General features: G+C 41.6%; 1 protein-coding gene across 3 annotated transcripts in view; it reads right to left on the bottom strand.

The window, feature by feature from the left end:
* The window catches only part of PARD3B (par-3 family cell polarity regulator beta), a 1,547,452-nt gene that overhangs the window by 1,067,791 nt on the left and 464,825 nt on the right, over positions 1-14,836 (bottom strand). For all 3 annotated transcript variants that reach the window (XM_044302617.1, XM_044302618.1, XM_044302619.1), the window contains exon 7: positions 922-1,047. In XM_044302617.1, coding sequence (XP_044158552.1) covers positions 922-1,047 — 126 coding nt within the window. The remainder of the gene's footprint in view (positions 1-921; positions 1,048-14,836) is intronic.

Below are 14,836 nucleotides of genomic sequence, written 5' to 3'. Positions count from 1 at the left end.
CAGGGTCAGAAAAACATAAAGAACTAGGAAGGAAACAATAATAAGCAGAACCCATATGTGCCTAATTTAATTTAGATAACTCCAAACTATTAAAATTTTTGGTCATTGCAAACATTGCAGCTGTGAGTTAGCAAGTATATACAAATGCTCTACATTGTATGGAATATTTGATATACTAGACATGACATTAACAAGTCACTACTGTGACCTAAGGTCTCTTTACATTGGAAGACAGAGCAGAATATTGTCGGGGGGGGGGGGGGGTGCGGGGAGTGGATTTCTGTATAATATACACAGTGGGATTGGTATGCATAGCTGACAAACCTCATACTCTTATTAACTCTATAATGGTAAGTGGCATCATTTTCTATAAAGAGAGAATTGGTAACAAAATTAATAATAATTAATAGATTAATCTTTAAAATGTCATCTATATGGGTCTGATGGGGGGGTTTGCACCTCCACTAATCAGCTGTTAGCATCAGCCACAGCTTCCAGAAGCAAACATTGTATGGAGCCAAAACTCCACAGCGCCTTACACTGTGCAGTTGCAGTGGCCATTCTCATGTACTGCAGCTTATGTGACTATACATGTGAATGGGAACTGAGCTGCTGTAGCCAAATACAGCCACTAATACCAGAACCTGTGACTGCAGGTGATTGTTGGGGGTGGCAGGAGTCAGGCCACCTCTGATCTCATATTGGATACATTAGGTGATCAGTAAGTGAGTCCCATAAAACCCCTTAATACTAGACAGTCGATATGGATTTCATCAAACATTAGGACAGCATTGTTGAATGACAGGCAATTTTTATCCTTAGTATTTTTTCCCAAATCTTCCTTTAAATTATCAAAAAAGTTTTTTTTTGTGTGTAAATCCACACACACACAGTACATGTAAAATAGTCCAATGTACTTACTGGGTAAATGATTTGTCTAATAGTTTAATTTTGTTAATTTTCACAATGCATTCATTTTCATGGAAAATGCCATCTTGTTTAGTTCTGCTGTCTTCCTCTATCCCACGTATGTATAGACCCAGGGCCCTAAAAAGATAAAGTTAGAGTAAATCATTTATTATGACCATATGACTGTATTCTGTAGTAAACGCAGAGAAATCAGCAATCCTCCTATTCAACTGTTTGTATAGCGGTTCACCTGATTTAAAGGATAACTGTCACACTTAGACCCTAATTTCAATTTTCATATATGTAGTTACTAATAACATGATATTCCAGAATCAGTTACTATTAGACTGACTTACCCCATATTTAACCTCTTCCGGACACAGGGCGTACAGGTATGCCCTTATGTCCTGGTACTTAACCCCGTTCCTGACCGCAATCTGTATATACACGTGATAGCTGCACATACCCCGTGCAGCTACCACGTATATATATATATATATATATACGTTCTGGCAGCACACGGACAGCATACAGTGCAGTAATGCCGGCAAGGGACCAATCAGAGTGGCCCCTTGCCAGCAATCGATCCGATTGGTTAGTCTGTGCAAACTAACCAATCGGATCGCGGCAGTGTTAAAATGCCGGTTTCAGGCTCTGATCTGCGCTCTGCAGATCAGAGCCTGAAAGCCGATAGTGTTCCTCATGCCCACCTCCCCCCCCCCCCGATCTGTGCCGCTCTAAGCCCATGGTGCCCCTCTGTGCCCCCCCCCCCGATCTGTGCCCTCATCTCCTTCCTGCTTATCTCCTTCCTGGCATGCGATCCGCCCCCTGCATTAATTTTCTAGCCGCCCCTCCTGTAACCCCATAGATGCTGTGGTTGTGGCATCCATGGGGTTAACAGAGGGAGGGAGCTCCCTCTCTCCACCATCGGGGCTGCAGCGCTGTGATTGCAGAACCCGATGGTTGCCATGGCAAAGGCGTCCAGTGCTGCCACCTACAGGCAATCTGGAAGTATTATACTTTGCAATGCAAGAGCATTGCAAAGTATAGTACAACTATCAGCCCCACTGGATCTTCAAGATCCAAAAGGGAACTGATGAAAACAAAAGTGAAAATAAGTAAAAATACATCAATAAATAAAAATGTAAATAAAAAAAGACATTGCCTTTTCCTATAAAAAATGAAAAAATAAAATAAAATACACATATTAGGTGTCACTGCGTCCGTAACAACTGTCTACATAAATATATCACATGATGGACCCCGTCCGATAAACACCATAAAAATAAAATAAAAAAACAGTGCCAAAAAAGCTATTTTTGTCACCTTACATGACAAAAAGTGCAACAGCAAGCGATCAAAAAGGCTTATGACCCCCAAAATAGTACCTCAAACCGTCACCTCGTCCCACAAAAAATAATACCCTATTTAAGACAATCGCCCAAAAAATAAAAAAGCTATGGCTCTCAGACTATAGAGACACTAAAACATCATTTTTTTGGTTTCAGAAATGCTATTATTGTGTAAAACTTAAATAAATAAGAAAAAGTATACATATTAGGTATTGCCACGTCCGTAACGATCTTCTCTATAAAACTATCACATGACCTAACTCCTCAGATGAACGCTGTAAAAAATAAATAAATATGAAAACTGTTCCAAAACAGCCAATTTTTGGGTCACCTTGCCCCATAAAGTGTAATAATGAATGATCAAAAAATCCTATGTGCCCAAAAATGGTACCAATAAAAACCTCAACACTTTCTGCAAAAAACGAGCCCCTGCACAAGACGATCGGCAGAAAAATAAAAAACATATGGCGTTCAGAAAACCAATCCAGCACAATCTACCTTCCAAAAACCGTATGGCATTCCTTTCCTTCTGCGCCCTGCCGTGTGCCCGTACAGCAGTTTACGACCACATGTGGGGTGTTTCTGTAAACCGCGGAATCAGGGTAATAAATATTGAGTTTTGTTTGGCTGTTAACCCTCAATGTGTTAAAGAAAAAAATATATATAAAATGGAAAATCTGCCAAAAAAGGGAAATTTTTAAATTTCATCTCCATTTTCCTTTGATTCTTGTGGAACGCCTAAAGGGTTAACAAAGTTTGTAAAATCAGTTTTGAGTAACTTGAGGGGTGTAGTTTCTATAATGGGGTCATTTATGGGGTCATTTCCACTATGTAAGCCCCACAAAGGGACTTCAGACCTGAACTGGTCCTTAAAAAGTGGGTTTTGGAAATTTTCTTAAAAATTTTAAGAATTGCTTCTAAACTTCTAAGCCTAAATAAATATTTTATTAGGTATCACTTTCTGTTTTGGTAAATTTGGGATTTTTTCATAAATAAAGGTGAAATATATTGACTCAAATATATGACTATCATGAAGTACAATGTGTCACGAGAAAACGATCTCAGAATGGCGTGGATAAGTAAAAGTGTTCCAAAGCTATTACCACATAAAGTGACATGTTAGATTTGTTAATTTTGACCTGGACACTGGGGCATCAATGACCCTTGGTCATGAAAGGGTTAAGGACACAGGGCGTACATGTACTCCCTGTGTATTTTCTATCACTGCCGTGCGTCTGACGGTGATCGCAACCCGGTGCCTGCTCAAATCATTGAGCAGGCACCTAGGCTAAATGCGCAGGGGGGGGGTGATCGGTGATCGCAGCAAACCTTAGGTCAATTCAGACCTGCGGTTTGCTGCACTTTCTGCAGTTTCTGATCAGAATCAGAAACTTTAGTATTCCAAAAATATATCTTTATCTCCCCCCCTGCACCCCTGATTTTATTGCGGTGGGAGGTGCAGGGGGAGGGTTGCGGGTGGTGCAGGAGGCGGGAGGTGCGGCAGGCGGGATCGCGACCTCCCCGCCCGCCTCCCCTTGAATAATCGTTGGTGTGCAGTGGGTATACCAGGGTGTCAGCACATTGCTGACACCCTGGTCTAAACGGCCGACATCTGTCATGCGATGTCAGCCGTTTAACCCTTTCCATACCGCGGTCCGTACGGAAAAGGTTAACAGTAAGAGGGGGCTCCCTTCCTCTCCCATTGGGGGCTGTTGTGCCTTTGCAGCCCCCCGATGGGAGAGGGAGAGAGCCCCCAGACAGATCCCCTCCTTACCCTTGCAAAGTTGTGGCAGACGGGGATTGTTCCCATGGCAACAGGAAGCCTTCTCAGGCATCCTGCTGTCCATGGTGCTGAAGGCATAGATCTGTTCAGACAAAGTGTAAGTAAAATACAGTACAGTTCACTATATAGTGTACTGTACTGTATTATACAGACATCAGACCCACTGGATCTTCAAGAACCAAGTGGGTCTGGGTAAAAAAAAAAAGTGAAAAAAAATGTAAATAAAAAAACACATTTATCACTGATTAAAAATGGAAAAAATAAAATTCCCTACACATGTTATATATCACCGCGTCCATAACGACCTGATCTATAAAGCAGTCATGTTACTTTACCCGAACGGTGAACGCCATAAAAATAAAAAAATAAAATTGAAATTTTGCCCACCTTACTTCCCAAAAAAGGTAATAAAAGTGATCAAAAAAGTCGCATGTAAACCAAAATTTGTTTCAAAAATGAAATAATTGTGTAAAACTTACATAAATAAAAAAAGTATACATATTAGGTATTGCCGCGTCTGTAATAACCTGCTCTATAAAAATATCACATGACCTAACCCCTCAGGTGAATACCGTAAAAAAAAAAAAAAAATGTAAAAAAGCTATTTTTTGTCACCTTTCTTTTACAAAAAGTATAATAGCAAGCGATCAAAAAGTCATACACACCCCAAAATAGTGCCAATCAAACAGTCATCTCATCCCGCAAAAATCATACCCTACCCAAGATAATCGACCAAAAAATAAAAATAAAAAACTATGGCTCTCAGAATATGGAGACACTAAACATGATTTTTTTTTTGTTTCAAAAATGAAATCATTGTGTAAAACTTACATAAATAAAAAAAAATTGTATATATATTAGGTATCGCCGCGTCCGTGACAACCTGCTCTATAAAAATATTACATGATCTAACCTGTCAGATGAATCTTGAAAATAACAAAAAATTAAAACTGTGCCAAAACAGCTGTTTCTTGTTACCTTGCCTCACAAAAAGTGTAATATAGAGCAAACAAAAATAATATGTACCCTAAACTAGTACCAACAATACTGTCACCCTATTCCATAGTTTCTAAAATGGGGTCAATCTTTTGGAGTTTCTACTCTAGGGGTGCATCAGGGGGGTTCAAATGGGACATTGTGTAAAAAAAAATGGTCCAGCAAAATCTGCCTTCCAAAACCGGGTGGCACTCCTTTCCTTCTGCACCCTGCTGTGTGCCCGTACAGCGGTTTACGACCACATATCGGGTAAACTACAGAATCAGAGCCATAAATATTGAGTTTTGTTTGGCTGTTAACCCTTGCTTTTTAACTGGAAAAAAATTATTGAAATGGAAAATCTGCCAAAAAAGTGAAATTTTAAAATTGTATCTCTATTTTTCATTAAATCTTGTGGAACACCTAAAGGGTTAACACAGTTTGTAAAATCAGTTTTGAATACCTCGAGGGGTGTGGTTTCTTAGAGGGGCATCTAGGGGGGCATCAGGGGGGCTTCAAATGGGACATGGTGTAAAAAAAAAAAACAGTCCAGCAAAATCTGCCTTCCAAAAGCATACGGCACACCTTTCCCTCTACGCCCTACTGTGTGCCCGTACAGTAGTTTACGGCCACATATGGGGTGTTTCTGCAAACTAGAGAATCGGGGCAATAAATACAGCATTTTGTTTAGCTGTTAACCCTTGCTTTGTTACTAGAAAAAATTGATTAAAATGGAAAATTAGGCAAAAAAATTAAATTCTCAAATTTCATCCCCATTTGCCAATAACTCTTGCGCAACACCTAAAGGGTTAACGAAGTTTGTAAAATCAGTTTTGAACATATTGAGGGGTTCAGTTTATAGAATGGGGTCATTTTTGGGTGGTTTCTATTATGTAAGTCTCACAAAGTGACTTCAGACCTGTAGTGGTCCCTAAAAATTGTTTTTTTTTGCAAATTTCTCAAAAATTTCAATATTTGCTTCTAAACGTCTAAGCCTTGTAACATCCTCAAAAAATAAAATATCATTCCCAAAATAATTCAAACATGAAGTAGACATATGGGTAATGTAAAGTCATCACAATTTTTGGGGGTATTACTATGTATTACAGAAGTAGAGAATTTTTTTGTAAATGTGGTATTTTTTATGCAAAAAAAATAAACTTTTTTGACCCAATTTTAGCAGTGTCATGAAGTACAATATGTGATGAAAAAACTATCTCAGAACGGCCTGGGTAAGTCAAAGCGTTTTAAAGTTATCAGCACTTAAAGTGACACTGGTCAGATTTGCAAAACATGGCCTGGTCCTAAGGTGAAATAAGGCTGTGTCCTTAAGGGGTTAATAAGATTCAGCCCTTAGCAACCAGTCTGCATAAAACTGCAATTTCACTATTCAGTTAAGATAGCCGCCACTGCCCTCATCTGAGGCTAATCCCACCTGCCCTCACAAGTCAGTAACAATTGCCCCCCAAAAGTGTAAGTAACCAGAGCCCTCCCCCCTAAAGGGTTAATCTTCTGCAGCACAAAGGGGTCCTCTTACCACATGTTGCTTTCATTTATACACTGAGCAGACGGCAGATCTCCCTTTCCTGGTCTGCGCTGCTTCGACTCTACTTCTCCAGCTCTGCTGAGTGAGGGAGCATCTGCCAAGCACAGGGACAGGGAGAAGTGCACACAGCCCAGGCACTGTTATCAGCTGCTGGGGAGGACCTGGCTTTAATCATTTACTTACCGTCCCTGGCTGTCAGTAATGTGACCCTGCACGCAGCGTGCTCCGTCCTTCAATACATAGACGGACCACGCCTAGCAACCTTATTTTAAGCACAGGTAAAAGTAGGCAGTACAGGGAACAAAACTGTGGAATTAAGGGGTAATTGAATACACACTGAAAAGTTGAAATAGGGCCACCAAGGAGATATTAATCACCACAATCCAATACTCCCCCCAAAAAAACCACAACAGTTATCCTTTAACACTGATTTTCTTTTGTTGATCTGACGCTCTCTTCCAAAGTTATAGGGCGTCACCATTGCTCTTGTTGCATGCAATCTCTGCTCCTTTCTGTGGCCAGCCCTCCCCTTGTTGCTTTGGCACTGCCTGGCCCTGTCATTCAAAGCAGCCAGGGACATCCGGCAGCAGAAAGGAGCAGAGCTTTTGTGCAACAAGAGTGATAGTGACGCCCTAATTGCACCATACAGCCTAATTTGCATATTAAGAAAAAGTATCATAACTCAGGAACAGAAACTCAGATCAAGAAAAGAAAAACAGGGTTTTAATCGGGTGAACCAAAGCGATAGGGTGGTCACTGGTGACAGGTTCCCTTCAAAAACACAACAGAAAATAAGTGATTCCTATTATACTTAACTAAAAGGGATATTACAGCAAACAAAGCTCATTAATTGAAATATGTAGTTTCCAATATACTCTATGCACTACATTTCTCATGGCAAGACTACTGCTTGTATTCATATGAAAATCTGATACTCGCTTGTAAGATAGGTGTAAAGACCAGCGTCACGCACAGGGAGGGAAAAGGGAAAGCCCTGCCCAAGGGAGAGGGAAAGGTGGTGACCCCTGACTCACCTTGCGGCTGGCACCTGACTGCCCTGACATCCCTAGACGGGTTCCTCAAACGTGCAGCGATCATGTGCCTAAACCCTGGCTTTCCCTAAACTGAGCCCTAGATAGTGAACGGGCAAGTGGGATTGCTAGTCCGCACCACTGACACTAAGAGGGAAACACCAGGGAGAGGACAGACAATACAGACAAACATATAAACCCAGGTGGGCGACCACAGCAGACCACAAAGGTCCAACAGGGATCCGGAGGGAAACGTTCTGGACCAACAACCAGAGAACGCAGCAACACAGCTCCAGTGGGTCAGTATAGAAGTCCAGGCAGGAAGCTCTATATCTGGCAACCAGAGAAGTGTGAGAGGGGAATATAAGGAGGTTGGGAGTGCTGGACAAGGAACAGCTGAGGAGAAGGAGCTACAGATCCCTGAGTGAGCCAAAAAGGGTTGAAAAGCAAACCCAGAAAGCTACCATAAGGAAACAGCCCTATCTTACATAGAGCGCGCAGCCAACCGCTGCAACTTCCTGACCACGGGTATAACGGAGTCAGGCGTGGGTCTTGATACCCTCGTGACAGTACCCCCCTCTCTACGAGGGGCCTCCAGACACTCAGGACCAGGTCTCTCAGGATGAGAGGCATGAAAAGCCCGAACGAGCCTGTCGGCGTTTACCTCAGACTCAGGAACCCACATTCTTTCCTCGGGACCGTAACCTCTCCAATGCACCAGATATTGAAGAGAGCGGCGGACCCGACGAGAATTAACAATTTTGGATATCTGAAACTCTAGATTACCATCCACAACAACAGGAGAGGGTGGCAGCGGTGACGGTTCTAGAGGTGGAACATATTTTTTGAGTAACGACTTATGAAAGACGTTATGGATTTTAAAAGTCTGAGGTAGCTCCAGGCGAAAAGCCACAGGGTTGATGATGGCTACAATTTTGTAAGGGCCAATGAACCTAGGACCCAGTTTCCAAGAGGGAACCTTTAATTTAATATTCCTAGTAGACAACTACACAGTCATTCACTCCTAGGTCCGGACCTGGCGACCGTCTCTTATCAGCCATGCATTTGTATTTACCTCCCATATTTTTCAAGTTAGCTTGCACCTTCTGCCATACCGATGAAAGAGATGACGAAAACCCCAGGTATAACGGAGTCAGGCGTGGGTCTTGACACCCTCGTGACAATAGGACAGTAATGTCAATAAAGTAGATTTTAATTCTTGGTGGTATAGGAACAATGGCGGAGATTTATGAAACTGGTGCAAAGTAGAAATGGCTTAGTTGCCCATAGCAACAAATCAGATTCCATCTTTTATTTTTCACAGCTCCTTTGGAGCTAAATCTAAATCTCCCCCACTGTTCTAATATATTGACATTCTAAACTAGTAATGGACAGGTTATTATACAGTATATTATTTTAGCCATCTAAATGCTTTCATTGTAAAGTCTTCCTCTATCCCAGATACACACACTACAGCAAATTTCAAATAAAGCAATTTAACCTATGTATGTTTTTGGAGTGTGGGAGAACACAGAGTACCCAGAGGAAGTCCATATGAGCAAAGAGAAAATATACAAAGCCCATATGCATGATGCACCTTGTCAGGACCAAGTTCTTCAAGTAGCACTGCTAACCACTGTATATGATATGAAAGTACTGATTAAAGATGAGCGAATTTTTTAAAAAATTGATTCAGCCGGTTAGCCAAATTTTTCAGAAAAATTTGCTGTGATGAGAATTTATTTGCGGTGAATCGCGTTAAAAAACTATTTCCTGGCTGCAGAGATCATTTATAGTGGTGTAGAACACTTTGCCTTGCGATAACACGCATAGGGAGTCTGCTGTGGTAGTGAAAATACACTGTGAGTCAGTATGACATACAGATGATAGGAGTCTTAGAATCACTGTCACTTTACTTATTTGGGCAGTCACGGGGCACAAACTGACCAAATAACTCAAGTATGAACTCAGCCTTACAGGTTGATGTTAGCACCAAGAAGAAGCACACTCCTTTTACACCATCGCCAGTTGATTCCACATAGATGTTTACAGAACCTGTTCTAGTAAATGCTTATACAAGTAGAGCCCCCTTGACAGAGTGGAGAGGGTGTCAGCAGTAAGATTGTGTTGACGTCACTGATTCATTTGCCCTTCCTCTGATCCGTCAAAACAATAACCCACAAAACAATGGATCCTGTCTGTGGAGCATACGCCTTCACTCGGTCAGCATTTGGTCAGTAAACCATCAGTATTGCTAATGCCAAAAAAAACAGGAGTGGATCCAAAACAGAGAGGACATTAATGGAATATTTGATTGTCTTCTGTGTTTTGTACCCACTCCTGTTTTAAATACCAAATCATAAGCCTATTTTGATGGGACCATACAGGCCTTAAAGCTGCTACACATTTTTCCTTCCTTCTGTCAGATCACAAGAAAGGTCAAATAAATCATGATGTCAGCCAGGCCGAAAGGCAAAATAGTGGCCCAGTCATGAAGTGGGGAGGGTGGAAACAGCATGAGAAGTCCAGAGAGTGGCTCTATGACATAGTGGTGAGGTGGAAGCAGCATGAGGAGGCTACATAATGGCACAATGACAGTCTGAAGGTGGCGGCAGCATCAGGAGGCCACAGAGTGGCAAGGTGACATATTGTGCATATGGCAGCAGAATGAGGAGACCACAGAGTGGCAAGGTGACAGTGTGGAGATGGCAGTAGCAGCAGCAGCATCAGGAGACCACAGAGTGGCAAGGGGGTGGATCCTTGACTGGCTGAAACCAGGTGTGTGCCACTAGGTGATGCAGCAGTAGTTGCGGCAGGCTGGACCACATCGGAGCCACGGTTCTCCCAGGCCACTGCATGGCGATGCTGCATATGTTGGCGCAGTGCCGTAGTTCGAACATTGGCACCCGGGCCACGCTTCACCTTCTGCCCACATATTCTACATGTAGCCATGGTAACCTCCTCTGGCAGCTTAATAAAAACTGACACACCGCCGAGTAGGTGATTTTTTCCCCCAACAGTCCGCATTGGCTGACTGCTACCGCCGCTGCCTCCGTGAACCCCTGCACCAATACTTTCCGGGCAGGTAGGCTGCTGCAAAGAAGGTGGTCTACCCAGTTCACGTTTGGCTCCCGACCTGAAACTGCTGCCACCCAGTGTGTCTGCATGTCACTGGTAACCTGCTAACGGTCTCTGGGTCAGGAGCCTGACTGCTCACAACACAAGCTCCTGTGCCACTCTGCTCATCACTACTTGCCCCCCTAGCGAAGGAAGCAGCATATGTCTCCTCCAGATCTTGGCTGGGCAGTATCTTCTGACTGTCATCTAGCAGCTTATCCTCGTTGTATAGTGGATCTGAGCCCACAGCATACAATACTTCTGTAGCTGAAGCAACAGCAAAAGACAGAGGCAGGTTGTGAACAGGTGAGGGCCCAGGGCCTGCTCCCGGGCCAAGCCAATTAAGGATTATGTCTGGCAAACCCACTGACTGTTGGCTGGGGGTGTCTGATGTCACTTGAGATGACGTGGATAACCGAGTTAACCAATCAAGAACTGCTGGGTTGCTGGTCAAGACATGACCGCTAAATGACATCGGGAGCTCAGGCCTCTCGCTTCGACTCCTGCTGCCACGCTCCCTTACTCTGCTGCGATCTCTGCTTGTGCCGGAAACATTCAGGCCTCTTCCACTCCTCTGTGCATGGCATGGCACTTCTCTGCCTGAACTACAGAAATTACACGGAAATTAAAACCCCTAAAAGCAACAAATATATTTTTATTTTTGTACTAAAATAGTCCACTAAATGCTTTCACCACAATTAACTGCAGAAAAGCACTGAGAATATATTTTTCTAGTAGAATTGAAAAATGCCCCTATATGCTTTGACCGGAAAAAAACTAAAAAGAGTGAAGTGCGTATATATATTTTTGGAAGTACTGAAATACACCCCTATTTGCTTTCACCAGAAATAACAAACAGTGCAGTGCTTATATATTTTTCTTTTTTTTACTGCAATACGCCTTCACATAAAGTACTGAAATACACCCCTATTTGCTTTCACCAGAAATAACAAACAGTGCAGTGCTTATATATTTTTCTTTTTTTACTGTAATACGCCCCTATACGCTTTAAACAGAAATAACTGCAACAGTGTGGTGCATATATATATTTTTCTTGTTGAGCTGAAATAGGCCACTAAACGCTTTGACTAGAGAACAATCAAAGAGTGAGGTGTGTTTTTCTTATAGTTCTGAACTACGCCCCTATACGCTTCCACCAGAAATAATTGAAACAGTGCAGTGTGTATATATATATATATATATATATACATATATATATATATATTTTTTTTTTTTTAAAGAAATACGCCCCTATACGCTTTAGACAGGAATAAATGCAACAGTGCAGTGCGTATATATTTTTCTTGTACTGAATAAGATACTAAGTTATAAGCCATTATAAAGACTTTTCAACGTAACACTTGCAGCCCAATAACAAAAAGCTTAAATGACAGTTGTCTAATGACTATTTGAATCCCCAAATAATCGTTCCCTGCACTTGTAAATCAGTTTCCTATCAATGTCCCTAGGGCCTTCTGACGTCTCTACCTGCACTAAGATGCTGTGAAATTATTCCTCCCTATCCTTTCCCTGTACTTATAAATCCATTTATTTTTATTTTTTTTTAAACATAGAGGTTTTTCCAATTGCTGTCCCTAGTGCCTTCACACATCCGTCCCTGCACTCTGAATGCTGGAAAATGTCAGAATCTAAAATGACTGCCGTATTTAAAGGGCTGTGACATCACAGGGCTGGCTGCTGATTGACTGAATGCAGGCATGTCAATCTGGGTGATCCCGCCTTTCCAGAGTGCCTTGCCCCATGTCTTATTTACATTTGACCCTATAATACGTGTTGAGATGTAATAATCTAATTATTTACAGTTGGTCACTGGACCATTGGTGTCTCTGGGTTAACACATATTGATTTATAACTAAAATATAACTTTTTTTGCTTGTCCTTAAAATTAACTTTAACTATATTAAAATTATCAGCTGTGCCTGCTTTGTTACTGTCATCTATCTATAGTTAGAGTAGTTGACTCAAATTTACCACTAGAGGGCACTTTAGATTATAGCTATACATCTATTTGAAGTGTTGCTGCTACCAATCTTGCAAGCTGTACTAGAGGGTGACCTTCAGTTATAACTATATATCTATTTGCAGTGTTGTCTCTTGCAATCTACCATGCTGTATTTAATCCTCACTGTTCTTTCCACAGTGCACTGCCACTTGCCAGTGGTAGCTCCTCTAGTATTCCTAGATACATATGTTACACTTCAATGATCTAGTTTGCTGACAGTTGCCACTACAGGCTACCTTCTTTAGTAGCTATGTATCTATTTGCAGTGTTACTACTTGTAATCTTCCGTGCTCTGGTAGAGGGCAGCCTTCAGTTATAGCTATATGCCTATGCAGTCTTGCCACTCGCAATCATCCATACTGTATTTTGTGCTCATTGTTATTTCCACAGTGCACTACCTCCTAAGTATGGCAGCTCCTCTAGTGTAACTAGGTTCATGTATTGTACTACATTATTAGCAGGCTTGCGCTGGCTAAAAAACACATCAATTACTTTCTGCCCGCCGACATGTTTCGCCAAATGCCTTGGCATCTTCAGGGGTATGGGCTGCCCATACCCCTGAAGATGCCAAGGCATTTGGCGAAACATGTCGGGGGGCAGAAAGTAATTGATGTGGTTTTTTTAGCCAGTGCGAGCCTGCTAATAATGTAGTATAATACATGAACCTAGTTGCCCCATGTCCTCACATGTGTAGCCGCCATTTTAGGAAAATTGTGATTCGTTATCACGAAGAGCAAGGAAATTCGCATTCGTTGCAAATCAAATTTTTCCTGAAATTCGGACCGAATTCCACTTCGTCAGATTCGATTCGCTCATCTCTAGTATTGATCACAGATCATAAGTTTAACATTATGGGCTACATAAAATTGGATACATCCTGTTTAGCCACAATAGGACAGAGTTATCGATGCTTAAAGTAGAAAAAGGTCGTGTTCACACGGTACAGATTAGCCTATGGCCAATTCACTGTGGATTTTGTAGATAATGCAAAGCAGAAAACTGTAGCTGCAACTGTGATTTCTGCAGTGAACTGACCAGCAGATTCACATGTAGACTTGTCGCATTGTTGGTTAAAGGAACCAATCTGTGAATCCATGGCAATTATGAACGTGTCATTCATTATTCCACAGCTTTTGTCCTAAGCACATGGAGGGCGCATAAAATCCATCCACTGCCAAAAAATGCTAGTACCATCTGTGAGAATTAAGCTGCATATTTCACAAGCAATTGGGCTATTTTTTTTTTTTAACTGTTAAAACCTTAGAAACTTGAAAAGGGACTTAATATGGGAGTGGCATGGGCATGAAACAGATTGACACCAGAAGACTGGGAGATCCAACAGAATAATCCAAATATGGGAAATCAGTATTTGTGGGAACGTTCTTAGATTTGTAGAGTTTTCGATGGATATTTAAAATTATTGACTATTCAGCCTCCAGTCTACCTGGACCATATAGATTAATAGTGTTCTTGCTGTTCAAAAGGTCATCAGTCAGGCACCCCTGTATGTTTCTCCTTTCCAGTAAGCAGGAGCTGTGAAACGCATTAGCTCAGGCCTATACATGCAGTGTAAAAGACAGTAGATAGAGTGGCAGTGGGTCTCCGTATGCATTGTCCACTGAGCAATTGCACCAATGCTAAGTCCACCCCTGGAAAAACTAGACCGTAAGCCCCACCAGAAACAAAAGATTTATTGTTGCTTTAAGTATCTACAGAAGATTAAAAAAAAAAGAATCCTCCCTCTATAAATATATTCCATAAAGCTAATAGATTGCCAAATGTATCCAGTGATTTACACCCTTATATTGTGCTGAGGTTACTATACCATTGCCTACACTGACTAAATGTCACATTTACAGACACAAGAATCCAGCCCTTTACATTCATTTGAGGGTATAAGTATACGTATGGTCAGAGGGTTGGAGAGACAATATTAGGTAATTTATAGACGACGTGCCCTCTCTTTGACACAAAGAACTTTACATTATGCAATATCTTAACATGTTTTCCCATACAGTCTTCCTATAAAAAGTTGATTACGAGTGAAAAAACACAGGTTGAACTATGTATATCAAGTTACGTAAAAATGTTTTGACTACA

This window comes from Bufo gargarizans, chromosome 8 (genome assembly GCF_014858855.1).
Source record: "Bufo gargarizans isolate SCDJY-AF-19 chromosome 8, ASM1485885v1, whole genome shotgun sequence".
Lineage (NCBI taxonomy): Eukaryota > Metazoa > Chordata > Amphibia > Anura > Bufonidae > Bufo > Bufo gargarizans.
Note: the sequence above shows the minus strand (reverse complement) of the source record. Positions and strands in the feature narration are given on the sequence as shown.